This window comes from Mesocricetus auratus, unplaced genomic scaffold (genome assembly GCF_017639785.1).
Source record: "Mesocricetus auratus isolate SY011 unplaced genomic scaffold, BCM_Maur_2.0 Super-Scaffold_100007, whole genome shotgun sequence".
NCBI lineage: Eukaryota > Metazoa > Chordata > Mammalia > Rodentia > Cricetidae > Mesocricetus > Mesocricetus auratus.
The window spans coordinates 24,479,259-24,500,807 of NW_024429191.1; the positions used below are offsets into that span (position 1 = coordinate 24,479,259).

At 43.6% G+C, this 21,549-nt stretch overlaps 1 protein-coding gene across 6 annotated transcripts in view; it reads left to right on the forward strand.

Moving 5' to 3' along the window:
• Positions 1–286: 286 nt before the first annotated feature.
• Positions 287–21,549, forward strand: part of Ebf1 (EBF transcription factor 1) — a 385,469-nt gene continuing 364,206 nt past the window's right edge. For 4 of the 6 annotated variants that reach the window (XM_040748482.1, XM_040748483.1, XM_040748484.1 and 1 more), the window contains exons 1-5: positions 287–1,234; positions 3,336–3,492; positions 4,080–4,143; positions 4,773–4,828; positions 15,736–15,809. In XM_040748482.1, the coding sequence (XP_040604416.1) occupies positions 1,101–1,234; positions 3,336–3,492; positions 4,080–4,143; positions 4,773–4,828; positions 15,736–15,809 (485 nt within the window). In that variant the 5' untranslated portion in view covers positions 287–1,100. Of the gene's footprint in view, positions 1,235–2,668; positions 3,232–3,335; positions 3,493–4,079; positions 4,144–4,772; positions 4,829–15,735; positions 15,810–21,549 lie in introns of those variants that run through there. The other 2 variants (XM_040748486.1, XM_040748487.1) reach the window with 2 other exon arrangements.

Sequence of the window (21,549 nt, forward strand, 5' to 3'; positions counted from 1 at the left end):
TCCTTCCCTCTGCCCCCTTTCTCGCTCCTCACGGCCCCGCTCCTTCCCAGCCAAGAAGCGGGTGCTCAGAGCTCCCTAGCTCCCCACTTTGCCGGGAACTTTGGCGACTCCCCTGCGCCACCCGGAGAAGGATGTTAATGAGGGAGTGTGGCCTGGCTCTGTGAACAAGCCAGCTCGGGAGCTGCGATTGGCTGCGGTAAGGCGGAAGGATGACGTTATGCAAAGAAGGGGCGTGGCCAGGCTGTGAGGGCCCCGCCTCTTTCCCTTTGGGGTTAGTGTGCCTGTGTTTAGCTCTGGGGAGAGTCAAACTGGATTCCACAGGGAGAGCCTGCAAATCACTTCTATTTTAGCAAGGAGAAAACAGAATCTCCATCCAGCAGGGTCCACCCCTCTCTTTCTCCCTCTCCTCTCTCTTTCTATCTCTTTCCCTCCCCCCCTTTCCTCTTTTCCTCTCTCTCCCCTTCCCCCCACCCTCTCCGGTGTGTCTGTCTACAGCAACCAGCGTCCTCATCTACACGCACGGAAAGGAAAGAAACATCTTTGGTTGAGAGAGGAGGAAAAAAGAGAGAGAGGAAAAAAAAAACTTGCCTGATTGTGGAAAATGACACTTCAAGGAGCCAAGCCGGCTTCGAGAGTCGTATCTATTGTTTCTTAAATTGTCATCAGGGTGATTTTTTTTCTTCCTGCTTCTTCAAGTGAAGGTACCTCTACAAAAGGAAACTCCAGCCCCTCCAACGGCCTGTGATTACTACAAAAAAAAAAAAAAGCAAAAAAAAAAAAAAAAGGAAAAAAAAGCACCCAAACTCAAAATCAACCAACCAAACAACCCCCAACAGCAAAGCATACATCTCTATTTTTTCTTAATTTTGGTCTTTTCGTTGGATTTTCCCTTTCTTTTTTTCCCTCACCCCTCCCCCTTGTTACCGCTCAGTTTTGAGCGAAGGTTTACATTTTTAAAAATTTTGCTTTTCAGTCCGCCGCCTTGATGTAGCGCGAGTTTCATCGATTCAAAAAAAAAATCTGTGGTTGGCGTTTTTCTTCTTTTTTTTTTTCAATATTTTCAAAGGGGAGGAGATTTTCCACAAGAAAAGGTTGTTTTCATGTTTGGGATCCAGGAAAGCATCCAACGGAGTGGAAGCAGTATGAAGGAGGAGCCGCTGGGCAGCGGCATGAACGCGGTGCGGACGTGGATGCAGGGCGCCGGGGTGCTGGACGCCAACACAGCGGCGCAGAGGTGGGTACCGCTGGGGGACCGTGGCGGAGAGGCCGCGGGCTAGCGGGAGAGCCCGGAGGCGGCGGCGCGGCTACCCGGGGCCCGGCCACGCGAGTGCGTCTGCCGCTGCGCTGCGCTCGCCGCCCGCCCGGGCTCCGCGCTCCCCGGCTGCGCTGCACTAGGCGCCTGCGGCCAGAGAACTGCGAGCTGCGGAGCTGCTGGAGGGAGCCGAGCCCAAGCTTTGCCGGCACTTTCCGCAGCCTCATCTGCGGCTGTTTTCATTTTGTTTTAACCCAGAAGAGGCGTCTCACCAGCACCGTGTTGGATAGCTACGCTTTTCTGACCGCTTGTTTTCTTTTCTGGGTGGTTATTTTTTTCCTTTTCCTCCTTCCCTTCGCTTCCTTTCCCCCTTATTTCTCTTTCCTTTCTCTCTTTTTTGTCTTTCCCCCTTTCCTTCTCTCTTACTTTTCTCCTTTCTCCCTCTGCCTTCCTCTTCCTTGTGTTTCATGTTTCCTTCCTCTTCCCCTGCCTTTCCTATCTTTCTCTACCTTCCTTCATTTCTTTTCTCTTGTCCTCCTTCCTTCTTACACCCTTGCATCCCCACTCTTTTTTCTTTTCTTCTTTCTTAGCTCTGCTCTTCTTTCTTTTCTCACCTCACGGTCTCTCCGGTCTCTGCGGTTCTCTCTCCCCGTTCCTCTCCCTGTACTCTTCTATCTGGTTCTCTACCCCCCACCCCCACCAGCCTTCAGTTTTTCTTACTCCGCCTGCAGAACAGCAGTTCCCAACTTTAATCTCACATTTCTCAAAAGCCTTCTCCGGCCCCTGTCACCTTGGCCTCCTGCAGTTGCTCTCTCATTCTCCAGAGTCTACACTGGGTGGCTTGGAGGCCATGTCCTTGGAGGCCAACTTCAGGCACTTCCCTGAGCACAACCAGAGCCCCGTCCAGAGGCTCTTGGTCCCAAGTGAGAAATGGTACCCTATCCTTTTCATTGCTGGCCACCAACTGGGCTTATGGCAATGGAAAACTTGGTGGCCCTAGGCCCCATTAGACTTCTAGGGTATAGAAGGAGAAGGAAGAGTAATTACATCATTCCAGTTTTGGGGGCAACGAGGGGCAACTGTCCCTGTACCATTTCCATCCCCGCTGAGCACAGGGTTGGGAGTGGTTGGTAGTGAGAGTGAACTGGGTAACTAAGCTGGAAGCGAAAGTGTGTGTGTGTGTGTGTGTATGTGTGTGTGTGTGTGTGTGTGTGTGTATGTACGTTGCCCAGTTTTGTCAGGCAGTTTGGGCTGTCAGTGCGGTGCCCCGGGCACCCCAGTCTCTAGACCCTGGCCGAACTGCTCAGCCAGCAGCCTTTTGGTTTTTGGAATGTGTGCGGATGATTTCTCAGGATGCCAAAACTTTGTCAAGACAGGTCTTTTATTAAAAAAACAAAAACCAAACAACATCAACAACCACACACAACAGTAAAACAAAACATCCCAGTTCCCTTTCCCATGGCGATCGATCATTTCTAATAGCCGCGAGTCCCAGTCTGGGACCCTTCTCCACTTGCTTGTGTTTGTGTAGAAAATTAGCGTGCTGAGGCCAGGCACCGGCAGCTGGCCGAGGTTGGGGAGGTTTCCTGGAGGGTGGCTGCTGCAGCGGGCAGCCCAGCAAGCCTGCATTCGTTTCCACCTGCCCGCTTACTTGCGAGATTTGGAGGCGCAGTTGGAGCCCATTCCCACGCCTTATCCTTCGAAGTTGTAAACTGCGCACTTTCTCTCGAACCTCCTTTCGCCTCACCCATGGTCACGTTTCCTCTGCACGCAGAGCGCTTCAAGCGGAGTAAAGATTGTAGCGCTTCATCTCGCGTCCAAAACCCAAACAAAACTTTCACACCTCTGAGTTCTGAGGACCCGCTGTCTCTGAACAGGGAGCAGAGGAACATGAGTGGCTTGTGTGCGGTTCTTCTGCCGCGCTGGTGCTGCTGATGGGCTATGGAAGGCGCCCAGGGGATGTTTTGGGAGCAGAGGAGGTGGGCGTTTTGGGGGGGTTCGCTCGCGCGTCCTGGGTGACAATGGGAGTGCGGGACACGGTTTGGCTTAGCTTAGCGATCTAACTCTGCGTCTTTGGTCACAGCGGGGTGGGTCTGGCCCGGGCTCACTTTGAGAAGCAGCCGCCTTCTAATCTGCGGAAATCCAACTTCTTCCACTTCGTCCTGGCCCTCTACGACAGACAGGGCCAGCCCGTGGAGATTGAGAGGACTGCCTTTGTGGGGTTCGTGGAGAAGGAAAAAGTAAGTGGGCACAGGGCAGTCCCCAGGAGTCCCAGGCTCAGGGAGCAGGCCCAGGCGCCTTAGAAGCCGCCTCGGTGCATGCAAAGCCATCCTCACACACTCTTGTGAGCGTGTGTCCCCCCCCCAACTCCCACCCTGTCACTTCCCGTCCTGAACGAATCCAGGCTCCTGGGACACAAGGTCCTGCTCCAGAAAGTTAGCATGGAGCCCCCCAAACTGGAGAGAATCCAGGCAAAACGAACCCGACTTCAGTCTAGCTTTGGGAGCCTGGCATGTGCTAGCTCTGAACTATCAGACCATGCATTACTAGCCTCAGATGGCCCCGGGTGCAGTCCCCATGTTCTAAGCAGAGTCTCACCCATGTGTACCTCACAGAATTTTCTGGAATGGAAGAAAGAGATAGCAGTTTGGGATGAGGGTGGAGCAGGGATTAACTGTTTGCCACAATTATCTGTTGCTGTGGGGCTGGCTGGCTTCACAGGCTGGGAGGAGGGGTCCCGTTATGGGAAAAGTTGCCTTGAAGTCGGTGCACTCGCTCACGGAGACCTCTCTCCTCTCTTGTGTCTTTGGGCCTTGCTGCAAACCAGGAAGCCAACAGCGAAAAGACCAATAATGGGATCCACTACCGGCTCCAGCTCCTCTACAGCAATGGTGAGGCTCCTGTCGGGTCGGTGCCAGCACCCTGGGGCTCCGGGTCAGGGCAGGGGGCTCACGGAGCTCCAGGTGGACGAAAGCCCCCCAGCGAAGCTCAGTCGTCAGCCACCCTCCAGGTGAACAGGCCTCTCCGAAATTTCATCCTAGGAAGTTTCTCACCTGAGGAGGCGGAGGGCGGCTTGGTCAGCCCAGGGCTGACTGGAGGCCACTTGGTCCTAACTAGACCACTCGGTTCGCTTTTTTCTCCCCTTTGTGAAGCCTGTCGCAGGGCTCCTCGGTTCTGAGGAGCCAGGAAGGGTGGTGGTCCTGATAGATCCAGGTGACTGCAGAAGGAGCTCTAGCCTGGGCAGGGAGAGCGGCCAGGTTGGGGGTTTCCCACCTCATTTCTAGCTCCAGTGCTTGGTGGAGTCTGACTTCCGTGGGGAGGGGGCATTTGAACTAGGCCCGCAGATCCTTTCTGGATTCTGGGGAGAAACTCCCTTTTCAGGACAGCAGGAGGTCCCCTTGGCCTTGGCCCCTTTTGTGTTCAGTTTTTGTTTGTTGCTCTTGTTATTTGTATTGTGGAGTTCTTTTTCCCTTCAGGGTTTATCCCCTCTCTTAATTTTCTTTCCTCCCTCCACCCCCAGGGATAAGGACTGAACAGGATTTCTATGTGCGCCTCATCGACTCCATGACTAAACAAGTAAGTTTCTTAGAATTCCACACTGTGGCAACAACTCTTGGGTCACAAAATTTGCTGCGGCTCAAAAGCTGCTTGTGCCACCGCTGAGAGATGACTGGGACCCAAACTCTGCAAAGTCAGGTAGCCCTGGCAAAGTGGTGCCAGCACAGGACCATTTCTGTTGCCGCACCTCTGCCGGTGATCGCTGGAGGCTCACTTCCCTCCCTGGGAAAGTCAGGCCTGGTGATTAAGACCTGGGATGCTGAATGGAAGGAGTAAGGACTGGACTTCCTCTGACTTGGCCAAGGAGCCCTAGGGGATGCTAAAGGAGCCTAGGGAACCCCCACCCGCGGGAGGCAGTATGGACTGAACTTCTGCTACCCAAACTAGCCAGGTTTTAACCAAGGCCCAGGCCTGAGGAACTTGGAGGGGCGGGGTTAGGGAGACCAATTCTGGCTTCTCTAGGCCTGCAGAGATGGACGAAGTTTGCAAATGACTTCTCCACAGATTTTTATTATTTTTTTAAGCGGTGGTATTGGAAAGTAGTGTTGAAAGTGGGAGCATACAATTGTTGGAGGGTATTTTGCAAAAACCCTCCTGCTTTGGCCTCCAAGTTTGGCTGGGAGCCAGGCAACAAAAGCCAGCTAGCTAGCTTTCTTTCTTAAAGGTAACTGGACAGCATTTTCTTAAGCTTGCCAACACTCCGTGTCAGGCAGTATACATTAAGGTTGAGTTATGTTTTAAAAGATACAATTATGAGCCAAGGTAGAAGCAAGGCTTGACATTTTAATGAGGCGCAGGATTTTTTTTTCTTTCCCCCTTCTTAATTTTAAGAAAAAGTATAGTTTCAGAATGAAGTAGCTGGTTAGTTAGTTGAAGTAACAGAAAAAAAAAGACAGCTTTATTTAGAGGAGGAAAGAATTCAGAACCAAAAGAAAAGTTATCTGTTGTACAGCAAATAGCAGTTTAGTAATAGGGTTAAAGTGTGTTTATTCTATTGTCATTTTAAAATATTCCCTTTAAAACAAGGAGGGGTCCATTTCCTTCATTGGTTTAGAAAGTTTGAAATTAAGGTGTGTATACATAATTAAAAATAGCTTTAGATCTGCCTGGCTATAATATGCAAAATACATATTAATAAGCTGTTGGGAGTTTGCAATCTTAGCAGAAAGCATTTAATAACAGCTCATGTTAGTTATTATGAACATATTTATTGTGACTCAAGTAAAATATATGAAATTGTGGGCAAGAAGTATATTTTTTAAAGTACTAAGCATCTGAAAAAATTGATGTCATGTTATTTTCCTTAAATATTTTCCTCTCTGCAAGATTGTATTCATTTCTTAGTTGACAGCTCAGAGTAAATTTCCATTTGTTGTTTTAATCATAGCTATTTTCTTGAATGCATTTGATGTCTATATAGGATAATTATCTTTTCTTTGGACTCTGAATTTTTAATATTTTCCCTGCTGAGCAGAAACACAAAATACTTGATTTTAGTAACTTTTAATTGGATGTCAAAACAAAAATATACTAGGTGGAATTTTGCTTTTCAAAAATTGTTTTTGATATCCTGTCTTGCCCTTCTCATCAGAAAGGAGTGGAAACTTGGGGGCCGAGGGAAAAGAATGAATTGTACCCTATACTCCACTTTTTTAAGATAAAAGCATCCACACAAACAGCTGTATAAGGCCGATATGTTCGTGGAACATTGACCACTGAAACTAGGCCACATTATGGCAAGCACTATTCTAAGGAGCATAGAATTAGTATAATTAGAAGAGGTTGTTTCTATCTGATTTAAACCTCCCCAAAACTTCAATTCTGATCTCCCTAAACAAACAGTGCTATGAAGAATTTGTTTTATCAGCATATTCTCTCATATTACAACAGTGGGAGGATCTTTAAAAATGTAAAGCATTACATCAGATATTTTAGTAAGAAGGCCATAGAGCTTTTAGAAATCTACAGGTGAAGGTATCTTTGACCATTTGATAGCATTTAAAAAAATAGCAGGTATAAAAAAGTCATTTGTCATATATTACTAAAAGCTTAAATTATAAATATATGTAGTTATATATTCTAGTCAAGATCAACCTGGAAAAAAGGTTTAATAGTTATCTAAGTTGGTACAAAAGTATCAAGACAAAAGACATTTTAAGATGAGCCCATTTGCTTTCATGATTGAGTGGCGACCCTTTCTATAACTTTCACTTTGAAAGGCAATCCGTGCTCATTATCCAGTTGCTTGTTCTTTGATTACATGCTGCCAGAGTTTTGGAAGTAGGTTACCTTCTTATGTACTCAGTTAACACCATACGCTCCAAAAAAAGCAGATAGAAATACCAGAAGCCATACTTTCTTAGCTGCAGATCACGTTCATATTCAGCTTCAGTAGTAAAACAGTGGACCTTCCTGTAGTTCAAAAATATGCTATGCTAATTAAATGCTTAGTCTGATAGAAACTTTCTAAAAGCGTTGGTGATATGGAAATATACCCCGGCCTCTTTAACTAAAAGTAAGGATTGGCAGAGGCTGAGTGATTAAGTGGTAACATTGCCCCTCTGTGAAATACTTTCTGATGCATTCCAGATTTTGATATTTAGAGTGTGGGACAGAATACAATTGGCAATGTGATTCTAAGAACACTAGAGCTTCTGGAGGGAAAACCTGGCCACTGAGCAACCTTCTCTTCATTGATCAGCGACTCTACCCCTGTAGAGATGTGCCTTTGTGTATGTGATGTCATATCCTGACTCGCAAATTGGGGGTAACATTTGGATGGAATCTTCAGTCAGTAACATGCAGAGGCTGCACAGGTTGTTCCTCATTTTGAGTGGATACGGTAGCACTGAGATGAGGCAGAAATGAACTCAACCGACCAAGGTGTATGAGTATGACACAGTGTTTCACACCTTCCTAAAGTGTCTCATTAGACTATTTGGAGGAATGATTCCTGATTTTGGACTCTACCAGGAAGGATGGAGCCTCATTAGGAGTGAATGTGTAAAGCTCTGGGGTCCCATCTCCTTATGCTTCCATTGTAAAACATAGGGTATAACATTTGAAAACAACAAAACCAAAAACAAAACAAACCCAAACGAACAAAAAACCAAACTTGTTCAATTAGAAAAGAAATGTCTTGCTTTTGGGAAGGGTTGTTCAAAACCAAGTTTAGCTGGCCTAAAAATAGATTGTTTTTGTGTCGTTGCTGTTTTTGGTATTCTATTAGTGAGCATGCGAAAGCCCTCAGGATCCAGGAGTTTATGGCTGATGCATCCAGAAGCAGTGTCAACTGTAGAAATTCTCATGTACCCAGTTGGGGAGGCCCGAGGCTTAAGTTGCCTCACTTCAGATTTTCCTGTGTCATTTGAGATACGGTTGTGTTCCATGGTTCCTCCAGGGATGTATTTATCTTTAAGTAGTTAATAAACACAAAACCAGCTCATTTCTTCCCTCAGCTTACTCAAAGAGTAAGTTTTTCAAGAAATACTTAAAGGAGACTCAATCTCATGTTCCCTGACCCCAAACAAAAGTTTTTTTAAATTTATTTTATTTATTTACTTTTGAGGAAGGCCAACAGAAGTTTACATAATCTTTGCATGTATGTGTTTAAAGGTGGGTTATGTGGGCAGCCCACTACAAAAGGCGCTGATGCATTGGAGTGCAGGCATAGTCCAGTAAATGCAAAGGTTGCCAGATTTGTTTCCCGAGCTAGATTTCCTTATATATTTGTTTGGATGTTCCCAGCACTTAAAGTTGTTGATTCTACTTTAGTTTCCTCTCATTGATTGTTTCATTATGTTCTACTTCGGCTACATAGATTTGATTAACAACTCTTTCAGTTCATTGGTAGATAAACACTTTTTTGGGGGGAGGGGCATATCTATAAGTTCCCAAGGAATTTACTAGGCTAGCAAAGAAGCTCTTTCATATATCCAGGGAAACAAACAAGAAAGGACAGAGTAGGCTTATGTCAGGGGCTATATTTCAACAGCTTTCAGTCTCCTTTGGTAACATGTCAAAAATGCAGGTGATTTAAATTTCCTTGCACATAGAGGAATGAAGAAGTTTGGAATTTTTATGCATGATCAGGACCTGTGTTTGGGAAAATGTAAACTCATCACAGTGGAAAATGTGTTGTTTGGAGTCTGGGGGTGAAAACAAAGCTGATGGTTTTGGAGAGATTGCCGGAGCCAGATGGCCTAGTACTTCCCCAGTCTGGCGGCCCAACTGCTCCCTCCTGGATAATATACAGCCATTTGTTCGGGGATATTTACGCTAGAGCTGTTTCCATGTGAATGTTTGAACAGCATTAAAAACGAACATATTAGTCGGGATGCATTTATCGAACTCATATGGCTGTACAGACAGCCTGTTATCCGTGTGTGTGTGTGTGTGTGTGTATCTTGCTGGGGTGAAGACTGGGGACGAGGGACATTCGTGAATTGTTGACATAGGTTTTGGAGCAGGGAAGATTTGGTTTTAGAGAGGAATTAAAAATATATATGCTTTTGGAATCAAACTAGTTCAAATCAAATCAAAGTTCTGCTGTGAAAATTAAATGGATCCGTATCTGCAAAGGCCTTAGTACAGTGATTGACATATATTAAGTATATAATAAATTAACTGATCTTAAGGTTTTGTTATTATTGCTTGACTGAGATGACACAGTCAATTGTATCTACTAATATAGCAAATGCAGAAAGTATCTGAGTAAAATATCATTTATTACTTCTAGGAAAAAAACTTATTTGAAATATTTAGTTTTTTCCCCCAAAGGCATTTGAATAATATAAGGGCTTTTAGCTCTTTGAGACAGAAGGGATGCACCAGAGAGTCCCCTACACTGGGGACGTGCTTGCCTTTTAGCCGGGGCTGTGATGTAACTGAACAGCATAGTGAATATGATAGCATGCCTAACTCACTTCTGAAAACGGGCCTGCTTAGCTGCTGAGCTGGAATTACATCTTTGCAGTTTGTTCGCCAGTAGCCAAGCTGCTACATGAAGCAAAGCAAGTTTTTATTTTACTCTACTATTAATGTTAGATTGCTGTTCGATACAACTGTTTATGAAATGTCAGATTTGTGGTGCTTTCTTTGGCATGGCTTAATTTTTTAACTGTGGGTCTTTCACCTACTGGAAGTGGAACTATGTTATAGCTTGCACCTTTCTTATTTTTAATGAAAGGGCGGTAGAACTTGGTTGGTAAATGTAATAATTGTTTCGCAGTGTGTTGGTACTGTAGGCATCATTGTTGCTTTTTGATTAACTCAATTCTTAGTAATTTGCTGTTACTGATGGTTTATATTTAGAAGGTATGCCTCTTGGTTGAAGAAGGAAGTTTTTATATTTATGGCCCTCCTTTTCTCTAGGGTGACAAATAGACTTTGCTTTTTGTTTTGTATCCAGAAATAGGAGTATCATTTTCAAGGTTATTGTTTTTATTTATGTGGGAAATTCAAGTTTTTGTTACCTCTCCTCTCCTCCCTCCCCCTCTTGCTTCCTCCTTATTGAAATCCAAGAAAAACTCCTAATGAGGAAAATACGATTCTCACTGCTCCCTTGATTCTGGTATGGGTCTCAAAGAGTTAAAACTATTAGAAAAGTAAACAAAGAAAAGCAAGCTCAATTCCCTGAACTTCTCTAGGCAGCCTATTGAAGTATGATCCCGGGCGTATGCTCACCGTCTAGTTCTCCTTTTGCTGTGTGCTCTTTATCCGTAGGAAGTTTCAGTGAACTTTTTAGCCTCAGTAAAATTTTGGAAAAGTCAGGGATGAACTATACTCCAAAGACACCTTTTTAAAGAGTGGCAACTGAGACAAGCCCGGTACACAGATTGACTGATTTTTAGAGATGTCACACACTGATTTATAATTAAGCATTTGAAATAAATGGCATATTCTCTTTGGACAGCAAAATTTCCACTAGTGGTGTTTTGGGAGGGCGTGAAAGTTTTAGCAATGCCTACGTTTTGTTTTCTTTTTTTCTTCTTTAGTTAATTATAAAAAAATTTATGGTTCAAAAGACCACCTGAAGATGAGGAGAGGATTAGCAGGAGCTTGTGTTTGTTTGTGCCTGCTTGTTATTTTCTGTTTGTGATTGACATTTAGAGAGGAGAGACTCCTGATACACTAGAAAGTCAGGTCTCCCAATATGACTGGTTTTGACAACTTATCTCTTAGTAGCACCAGGTTTGGGAAGTTGAGGTGAAGTTACTGCTGCTTACTGTTTTACGTGTGTCTTCCTGTCCAAGCATCCCTACTGCCTTGAGGGATTTGTTTACCCATGGCAGGACTAATGTAAACATTATTTTCCTCTTGATACTGTATCTTTTGTTTCTGTGGTTATATGCCTCAATTTGATCCACCCTCAATGATTTACTTAAATAATGCATTTTAATAATTTCTCTTGCTCTCCCTCCCACCTTGGTGGCTCCCCCACCCTCACTTCTGATAAGCACATCGATTTATTTAAGCCAGTGTTGTCTTTGTCGCTCTCTGAGCAGACCACCTTCCTCCCGAGGAGCAGGCACATGATTTACTGTGGAGTATGACAATGAGACTTCTTCTCAGTGCTCCATTGTTTGGGTCCTAAACCAGCTGTCTGTTAAAATGGTTTCACTTAAAACAGTCAATGCTGTTTATATGCCCCTGGGATCTCCCAGCTGATCCAACCTCAACCAGCTTGCCTAGAACTCCACAGAAGCATACATTTAAATAGCAAAGAGAGCTGAACACCCCCTACCCCAGCCCTGCCCCAGATTGGTGTTAGAGGATACCTACTCTTGTGTGTGTGTGTGTGTGGTGGGGGGGGGGATGTTAATGTCTAGATTTGCTCAACTGTGAACCAGTCTTGCTGTGTGTGCTAAATGTACACAGTGAAGATGCTTTTAGTAGAGGAGCAAGCTGCAGGGAGAACTTGGAGGCAATGAAAAAAAAAAAAACAGAGGAAGGCTGAAGTCTGTCTTAATGTTATTGTGATCCTGGAGTTATCCGAATAAATCTATCATGTCTTCCTATACGAGGTCCCATCCAAGTGTTCATTTCAGAAGCCCCTATTTGCTGTGTGTTGTATGTACATATGCATGTGGTGTGCTGTAACAAGACTTTTCAATGATTTAATAACAACAACAAAAAACTCTATGGGTTTTTTTGTTGTTTTGTTTTTATCTACAGTGTTAGGGGGAGTTCTGCCTTTGAATTACACAGGAAATCTTGCTCCCTTTATGTGACAGTGTAGTTTACTCTAGAGACAGGAATGTTGGCCTTCCTTGCCCATGGTAGACTTCCACTCTCTTGTGTTGCAGAATTCCCCAGAAGCAGTAAAGCAGTAGTTCTTTTTCTGCCCCTATGCACTGAGAACTCTTCTTATTCTATCCAGGCTCAGGGAAAGGCAAGACAGAAACCTCAGATTCCAGATCTCCCTAGAGTTCTTAATTATTTCTGAGTAAATCCAAACTCTTGGTTTCATTTTTCTATGCTTGATTTGGAGAAGGATTCTCCGTTTTGACTCCACAGCCAGAAGCAGAGTGGCAGCTTGGTATTTGGTAAAGAGCTGAGTTACAGAGGGAGTGGGCCTGTACCAAGTGATGCTCAGCTACCAGGGGAAAAACACATGATTTCTGGGAGTCCCCATCATTCATTGCCTGGGGGAGTCCTCAGGAGCTTATTATTAACCGAATATGGTCATGGCCCTACTCATTTCAGCTAGTAGCCTTGGTAATAATAATGTTTATCTCATCTAGAAAGATTAGAAATGAGATCTTATATAACTCATATGCCTGCCCCCCCCCAAATAACACAATTTCTCCCCCCCCAACCTCTCCCTAGGATGGAAAACTTTACTAGTAGCTGTACACTAACCAAATTATTTCTTTCAGTTTAGGAAGGCAAACACTGAAGTTGAGGCAGAGGTTGTGTGGAGTCCTAGAAGAACATGTAAACAATTTAGTGATAATAAGATTTAGCAGAAAGGCATCATTAGAGTTTCTTAGCACCCTACTTGAGATCTGATCAGTAATTTATTGTGCTTTCTTTCTCCACTTTTCTATTTTTTTAAAACAGTGATTGCAGAAACTAAAGCAGGCACATTTAAGTTTTTTTAAATAAATGCATTTATTATTTAGTTTGTGTGTTCAAGTGCACACACACACATGCTCATGTATGTGTGGGGGCTCATGAGTACAACAGAGCATGTGAATCCCCAGGAGTTAACTCAGGCTTGTTGGAGAACACCTTTATCTGGTGAGCGATTTCACTGGTCTCAATTTTTGGTTTTCAAATATTTTAATTAATGCGTTTTCTTTCTTTCCCTTGTTCCTTCCTTTGTTCCTTCCTTCCTTCCTTCCTTCTTTCCTTCCTTCCTTCCTTCCTACTTCCCTTTTTACCTTTCTTTCCTTTCTTTTTCGAGGCAGAATTTTTCTGTGTAGTCCTGACTGCCCTGGAACTTACATAGTAGTAGATCAGGCTTCAGAAATCTGCCTGCCTCTGCCTCTCTAGGACTGGGATTAAAGGCATGAACAAAGAAACTTCTTGGGAATTTGAAAAGGTCATTTAGGGATATAGGAAAGAGGTGGGGGGGCAATGAGAAGGCTCAGCAGATAAAGGTGCTTGCTGAGTGAGCCTGGAATCCTGAGTTCCATTTTTGATCCCCACATGATGGAAAGAGAGAACAAGCTCCTGCAATTTGTCCCCCCTCCCCTCTCTCTCTCACACACACAGTGGCACATGCCCCCCACAATATAGTAGATAAATACATCAAGAATAAAGGAAGAACTACGTGCATGCTGAAACTCATAACTAAAGATTTGATGCATAGTAGGACATTAATATGATATAAGTTATTGCCCCAGAAAATAGTTATGAATGACTAATATAGAGTAAAATGTATGATTACAGCACAAAGAGCTGACCTGTGGTCACTGGTGAATGGTGGGCATCAGCCTAACCAAATGGTTAGAGTTTATGCTGCTAACAAACTTGCAGATGGTAGAACCTAGTTCAGAGAGGAATCAGCATCACCCTGCGCTGTTGTCCTGCCTTGAAGTCTAACCCTAATATGATCTTAAAAAATCCAGACAAAACCCAAATAGAAAAATGTTCTACAAAGTAACTGGCCCGCATTTTCAATAATGACAAAGCCATGCTACAATGACTGGAGGATATTGGAAATGAAAGGAGACATGACAGCTGAGTGCGGTGATTAGTACTGGGTTTTCTTTTGCTGTAAAGGACATTATTAGGTAATTGGTAAATCTCAATAAGGTCTGGCGATTAGATTATTCTATTGTATCAATGCTAATTTTCTGATTTAGATAATTGTGCTGTGATTATGCATGAAAATGCCTTGTTTTCAGGAAATGCAGGCTGATATATTGAGGCCATATCTGCAATTTGCAAAAAAGTGATTTAGGGAAAAAGAGAAAAATAGAAGCAAATTTAGTAAAATGCAAACATTTGAGGAATCTGTGTATTGGCTACCCTACCCTGGACTTCTAAATATATTCTTTCAACCTTTCTGGAAGTCTACAGTTAAAGAAAAAGCATTTTGTTTTTTAAATACAAGGTTATGATGAGCTAGCTGCAAACAAAATTGGTTTGATGCGTCAGTGGTAAAGAAATGTGCTTTCCCCCTCCCCATTAAGCCCTTTCCCTTACTTTTTAATCTGTTGTAAGGTGTGTTCAGGTACTGTGACCAGGTCATAATCCATGGATCTGCCTGAACTGGGTGTTAAGTTATGGAGGTTCTGTCTTCAAGTTCAGAACCAAAGTGCATGAGAGAGAATGACAAGTTAGTCACAGAAGTACTTTTATGTGCCACATAAGAATAAGAATAACCTCTGGTTAATTTAAGTAGTTTTGTCACCGAGAAACCGAGGGTTCTGTGAATGTGTGAACGTAATTTTATTAACAATTTGAAGCTGTGTTATATTACTATTATGCAGTGATACAGTGTTAAGTGAGTTAAATGTATGCTGATGCAGAATCCTCTTCTACCAATTGCACTGTGTTTTTCTTTGACTGGAATAGTAACCTGTAGAGCCCTGTGTAAGCTTGAGGTTTTGGGGAACTTGGTGGGTATCCAAAAGCAAAATGTGATTGTATTATTGTGTGTGTGTGTGTGTGTGTGTGTGTGTATGTGTGTGTGTGAGAGAGAGACAGAGAAAGCGAGAGAGACAGAGAGACACAGAGAGAGAGACAGAGAGAGAGAGAGCAAAGCAAAGCATTGTGACTGTTGGTTTAGGAGTCCTGATTTTGAGAATGAGACAGAATTCTTCATTAGGGAGCTGACTGCGACTTTATCCCCACACAGCATATGCTGGCAAGTGTTCCTGTTTGGGTGGGTGTGCACCCTACACGAGCACATGTTTTCAGCCTCTTGGTAGGAAGAGGGGTTTTCCCTGACTGTATCACTTCAGAAATGACATAGTCGGTACACAGACTGCTTAGCTTTTCCCAAACTTGCTTTCTGCTGCTTGCCGATAGAACTCTAGCTGTGGGATCTGGGAGTAGTGGAGAGGCAAATGTGTTCTACTGGGATCAAACCCACATGTTTTTTCTGTATTTGAAATACAAAATATTGTAACCGCTTCAGCCTTCTAAAGCTTCCCTCTTTATTGATTAGACTTATTTTTATTCTGTATTGAAAGAGAATTATGGTTGTCTTGACAACAGATGCCCATCACAAGCACTGGTCCAAAGATGTGCATAATGAGGTGGTTGAGAGGGCAGAGAGGATTGCATCCTATTCCACTCAATTTGGACTGATCCTGAGCTATGTGTCCTGAAATCAGCCCAGTGAGGCTTTTTGCTCCTATAAGTTAATTGGCCCCTGGCAGGGGCAAGCTGGTGAAGAACAAGATTGTTACAGGTAATGCTCTGCTACTTGCTTCTATTTTTAGCTAAAAACATGCCTTTATTTTCAGGCCATAGTGTATGAAGGCCAAGACAAGAACCCTGAAATGTGCCGAGTGTTGCTCACACATGAGATCATGTGCAGGTAAGGAATCTCTCTCTCTCTCTCTCTCTCTCTCTCTCTCTCTCTCTCTCTCTCTCTCTCTCTCTCTCTCTGCAAAGTAAAGATGAATTCGGATCTTACATCTAGGCAAACCCACTTTCATTGGTTGGGTATATGTTTATTTTGTTCTTAGTGAATAATCTAGAAGAAAGAATTCTTAGACGTATTTGGTAGTGTCAGATCACGGCCATTCTCAATTGTTTGTTACATTTCATCTCGGAAGACATCAGTTTGCATTTTGAAACAGAGCAGAGCCCTTTCTCATCCTTCACAGTGGAGTCAAATACAATACAGCCTGCTTAGTGGTGACATTTGCACTCAACTTCAAGCTTAGTAAAATGAGAGTTCTCTTGAAGTCAACAGAGTCTTCTGTTTGGGTCAACTTGAAAGTTATAGTTCCTCCTTTTGAGTTCTTCAACTTAATATAACCCCCATACCCAAGCCTCATTTCTTCTTAAACTCATCTCTTTCTTTTTTTTCTTTTCTGCTTGCATTTGGTCTTTTGAGTTATCCTGTTCATATCTGAATGTGAAGCTGATATTTCTTGGGGGGTAGTGAGCTTTGTGATTGGGGGAGGGTAGTGAAAAGGAATCCCTAAAAGGTCTAATAATTTATGCTCCTCACATAGGAGTCGTTTCACTTTCGGCTGTAATCATGCTGTTGAAGTGGCATCTGAGACCATGTTCACCTCCATGGCCTCAGCCAGGCCTGCACAGGAGAGGGACAAGAGCAGGGGCCAGCCTTTTAACATGTGCTCTTATTCCTTGTAAAATAACCCAGCATTTTGTTCCCTGTATCTCTCAAGTAATTGGATAAAGCAGGAAGATGCCACTCTGAATCAGATGAAGGCTCCTAATTGCTTTGTTAGCTGAGCAGGCTCTCCCTGGCACAATGTGTGCTTAGCTGCTGAATGTCATTGACCAATCTGAATGAGTCTTCAGTTGCCTTCTCGGCATGGGTAGCCCTCATCCGTCACTCATGCACTGTCCTGAAAAACAATCTCAAAACTCTACAGGTGGAAATAGAATGGAAAGGGCTTCATGTGTTATGTGTTTCCTGAACGAAATCCCAAATATTAACAATTGTGTCACTAAAAGTTCCATTCTTCCTTTTTTAAAAAAATATACTTCTGATTTATAGTTTGAAGATATAGAAGAGTTTCATACATTTTATTTCAGTGATTTGTAAAACTCGTTAATTATTCTAAAAACTAGGATTTTTTTTCTTCAGAGTTAAAACGGTAGCAGAACACTCCCAAATGGTGTGGGATTCCTTATGTTAGTGGGAATAGTTGGTTTTACCCTGTGTGTGTGAACTGGATGTAATCTAGCTGAATTAAAGGAGCAATATCCATTTTGAAAAGCAGTAAAACATGACCTTGCCTGTATTCCTGCTTCCCCAACCATTTCTCTACTATTTTAGCCTTCTACAATTAGCATACCATTAGACGGAACCCTCTATGTAGAGCTAGCTGCACACGACTGTAGCAAAACAGGAAACAGGAAGATGGATTTCAACCAACAGGCCAAGCACTATCTGTACATCGTCTATTTGCATTTTGTATCTGCATATGTTTGGATTATGCTGGAGAGAATTCTATTCTTGAACTACTTAGAGATATATTATGCCTTTCACGCACAGGCCTCCCCTCTATTAATGCAGTTTATATTTTCCTTGTTTTTAAAATTCATTGGTCCAAAGTGCTTTATGATGCTGGTTGCTGTGCTTTACTGCTGACATTCCCTCTATTTTTCAGAAACATAAAAATAGCAAAAATAGAATCCTCAAACCACTGAAGGCAAATGATGCTGTTTGTACCGCGTGGCTAAGAGGGAAAAGCCATATTCCAAATGTCATCTTGCTAATGTTACAGATTACAGCTTTCCTGGTTGCCTATAGATGTGGAAGGGGTACTGTTTGTTTACCAGGCTGCCATGACCCCATTACACAAACCTGTCATCTATTGTGTGGCTAACAGTCTTTTAAATTGCAAATCTGATGCTCTTTAGGGGGTTTCAGGAAAAAAAAATTCTCACTTTCCATACCATCCTATTTCTCTTGATTTCTTGCCTGTTGTAAGTGGAAGTTGGGATGTGCTGAATTTGCACCAGGGGTGCAAATGCAGCCTCAATTATAAGCATAAAATTAGAATCTGTTCACCATTAATCAGCCTGGCTAATTGCTATGCACCACCATTAGCCATATGGTGTGAAAGACAGCTTGCTCTCCCCAAGATGAAATTTCTCCATTGCAGACATGAAATAGTGAAGGCCCTGGATTTTAAAATAGCTTGTTTTAGATATTTAATTTCTAAACAACTTTCTGCAGTGCTTTCTATCAAAGCTAACGGCACAATAAAACTTTGCGTTGATGTCACAAAAGCTGTATGTTTATAATACACTGGCTATGATGAAGGAGGCAGAGAATTTCGTTCCACAAGAAAGGGTTTGGCGCATTCTGTTTGTTCATCACAGGCAAGTGGAAGGGAAAGGGAAAAGAGAAGCAAGAGACAGTTGTGTCTCACGTGTTGTAAATTGAGGAAAAACAATTGTGTTTTGTGGAGGTGACCCCATTGTATGAGATGGCTAAGGGAACTGACATCATTAGTTTGTAATCACTGACTCTTGGGGACAAACCCTCTTTGATTTGATGATGCAGGGCACTTCTGTGACATTAGGAGAGAGTTTCTGCCTTTTGGTGAATTGGAATCTATCACACCAATCATGGTGGGGAAGTTTTTAAGATAACATGGTTCCATGAATCTGTGTTTTTGAAGAGTAGGATTCTTTTTTTTTTCGAGACAGGGTTTCTCTGCAGCTATGGAGGCTGTCCTGAAACTCACTTTGTAGACCAGGCTGGCCTCGAACTCACAGAGATCCGCCTGCCTCTGCCTCCCGAGAGCTGGGATTAAAGGTGTGTGCCACCAACACTCGGCGAAGAGTAGGATTCTATAAGGGGTTTGCTTATGTGAGCACCCTGACTTATATGTTTAAATGGAACCTAGCTTGGTAGGGCATCTTGTTATCCTGCTTTCTAGGCCGGCTGAGTACAGCAGGTGTTCATTTCCAGTGCTCAGGAAGAGGGCAGGTTATAGGCACCCACACTAGGAAAGAATTTTTGCTTATTTTATCTTATTTTGTTTTGTTTTATTTGTTTTGTTTTGTAGAAGAAGCATGACTCTCAGGCTAGCTTGCTACTTTTGCTTCCTTATTAGATTTTTCCTTCCTTCCTTCTTCCTTCCTTTTTCCTTCCCTCCTTCCTTCCTTCTTTACTTCCCTCCCTCTCTCCCTCCTTTCTTACTTTCTCTTTTCCAGGTTTAGGCTGATTCCCATCTTCAGACACCCACTTAAGTATGGCTTCTCCAGGGAAGCACCTCTGGCCCTTGGCCCAAGTCATATGCCCTTGTAAGCAGTCCAGTGTACCAGGTGCTTTGAACTTCATAGGACTCTGCGCCCTTGTGTCAGCCTTGTAAGCAGTCCAGTGTACCAGGTGCTTTGAACTTCATAGGACTCTGCGCCCTTGTGTCAGCCTTTATTCAGGAAGCCCCATAAACACTGGGAAGTGACTCAGTTTTCCTCCATGCTTCAGCTGTCCCATTTGTGAAATGAGACGTTAATACTATCCCATAGAGTAGTAGTTAAGGTTAAATGTTATAGTCCTTATAAATTATTACCATGATGCCTGGCAGAGTCAGAACTGAAAGCCTGTTATGATTTGAGACAATATTAATAGAAGCAGTGGTACAGACATCATTTGTGCCTGGCCAAGTATTTGGTACTTTGTTGCTCAAAGTAACTGATGGCAAGAAAATATTGAAAGGAAGTTTAGTGTCTATCAAAACCTGAATGTACCTGTTTCATTACAGTTGCGGTGTCTTCATCATTTAGTACATACTATGCGCAAGAGCTTGTTGAGTTTAAAGGAAGAAGTAGGAGAGCTTGACATTGGAAGCTTGCAGCAGCCGGTTAGATTTCACTGGGCAAAGGCTCTAATATGATGGAACGTTGAGGCAAAGGACTGTGTCACTTGAGAGGGAGGATGGGTCACAGCAGTGGGAATGGAGAGAGCTGAGAAGGGAGAGGGGCTTTAGAGGCTGCCTTAAGGAGAGTTTGTGGTCCAGCCAGGATTGCTTTGTGGATGTTTATAACTGTGCAGACCGGTGGCCTGAAGCTGGGAAGAGGGGTTTGGTCAATGATAACCAACCTCAGACTATGCTTTTCAAAGGTGAAAACTGTAACTGCATGGAAGGTGGGATTGGGAAGCATGGAGGAAGAGGAGTAGAGGAGAGGAATCATCGCATTGAGTAAGAAGGTCCCACTCTAGAATTAGGAGGGATCTTGAACACAAGAATGAAAGAAGGAGGTGTCATGGTAGGGAAATCAGCCATGGGAGATTTTAGTGCTGGTGGGATGCAGATGAGCCCAAGGAGAGAAAAGCCCTGGGTCACTGGTGACTCAGGAAGTAGAATCATGTTGGTATCCTGAGGCTGGCACCATGGTTTTTAATGGACCCAAGTGGCAAGAAATGCTGGCCACTCTTACAGGAAGAATGCTAGAGAAATGAAGAAAGACTAGACAATGTTTGCAAACACGGAAAAAAATCAATTAGGAGAGAAGAGTTCCAGATACAACCCGATTAACTCACAGGGCCAAGAGTGCCCAGTAAAACAGACCGGGTAGGGTCGGCAAGATTGGGTGTTTGAAGACTGAGTGTTCTGAAAACAGGTAACTTTTAGGTGTGGAAGGGACGATGAAGGACACAGTCAGTGGGTCAGATTCCTTCAGAACTCATCCCCTTTGTAAGTAATCAGGCTATCTGGTAATTCACATAGCCCATTCTCTAGCTGCTTTTGGCTGAGGAGGGTAGGAGTCTTCATTTTTATTGAGATGCATAGTTTGAAATGACTCTTTTAGCAAGGAGTGGTTGCATCTGTCTGTAATCCCTGCACTTGGGAGGCAGAGGAATAGGCAGAGGATTGCTGCAAATTTCAGGCTAGCCTGTGCTGGATAGTGAGTTCTGGCCCAATCGGAGGTGCATAACAACACTCAGATCTTAATTGTCCCCACCCACTACCCAAATGGCACATGTCTCCAGTGGCAAGAGGCTCTACTTCCAGAAAGAAGTTATGTGCTTGAGATGATGATCTGCAGGCACCAGGACTAGGGAGCATTCAGATGTTTCCTGCCCTGATTTATGAACCAGTGAGTCAGCTCACTAGAAATCTGCCACCTGGGTTAGGCTGCTGAAGAAGGGACGCCTAAGTCTGCTTTTTCTCTAAGTGTGCAGCACTAGTTGGGAAATACATGGTCCCGCTGAGCAAGAGGTTGCTGTTCTGAGTATCCAGTCCTTGTAGCCCACACCAGGTGTGGGGGGCCTACTGCTGTGACTGGCCACATGGCAGTCCTGTCATTTGGGTTGCAGATTAAAAAGGGATGCAAAAAGTAATGACACTTGCCTGCTTTTTGGGGATCCTGATCTTGGACAAATCAAATTGGGCAAGTCCAACTCCCCTTATTAGATGCCTGCTGCAGGGAGCATGTGCACAGCCCATACAGGCACAGATGGCAGGAGCCAGAGAGATGCTGTGTGAATGGATGGGGGCCTCAGGCATGCTCATCCTGTTTGCGTTGATCAACATGCTTACTTTTTCCTGTGATCATTTACAGGATTGCTTTAGTGTAAGCCCTCTTCTGCCTAAAAATTAGTGATTTTGTTCTCTTAG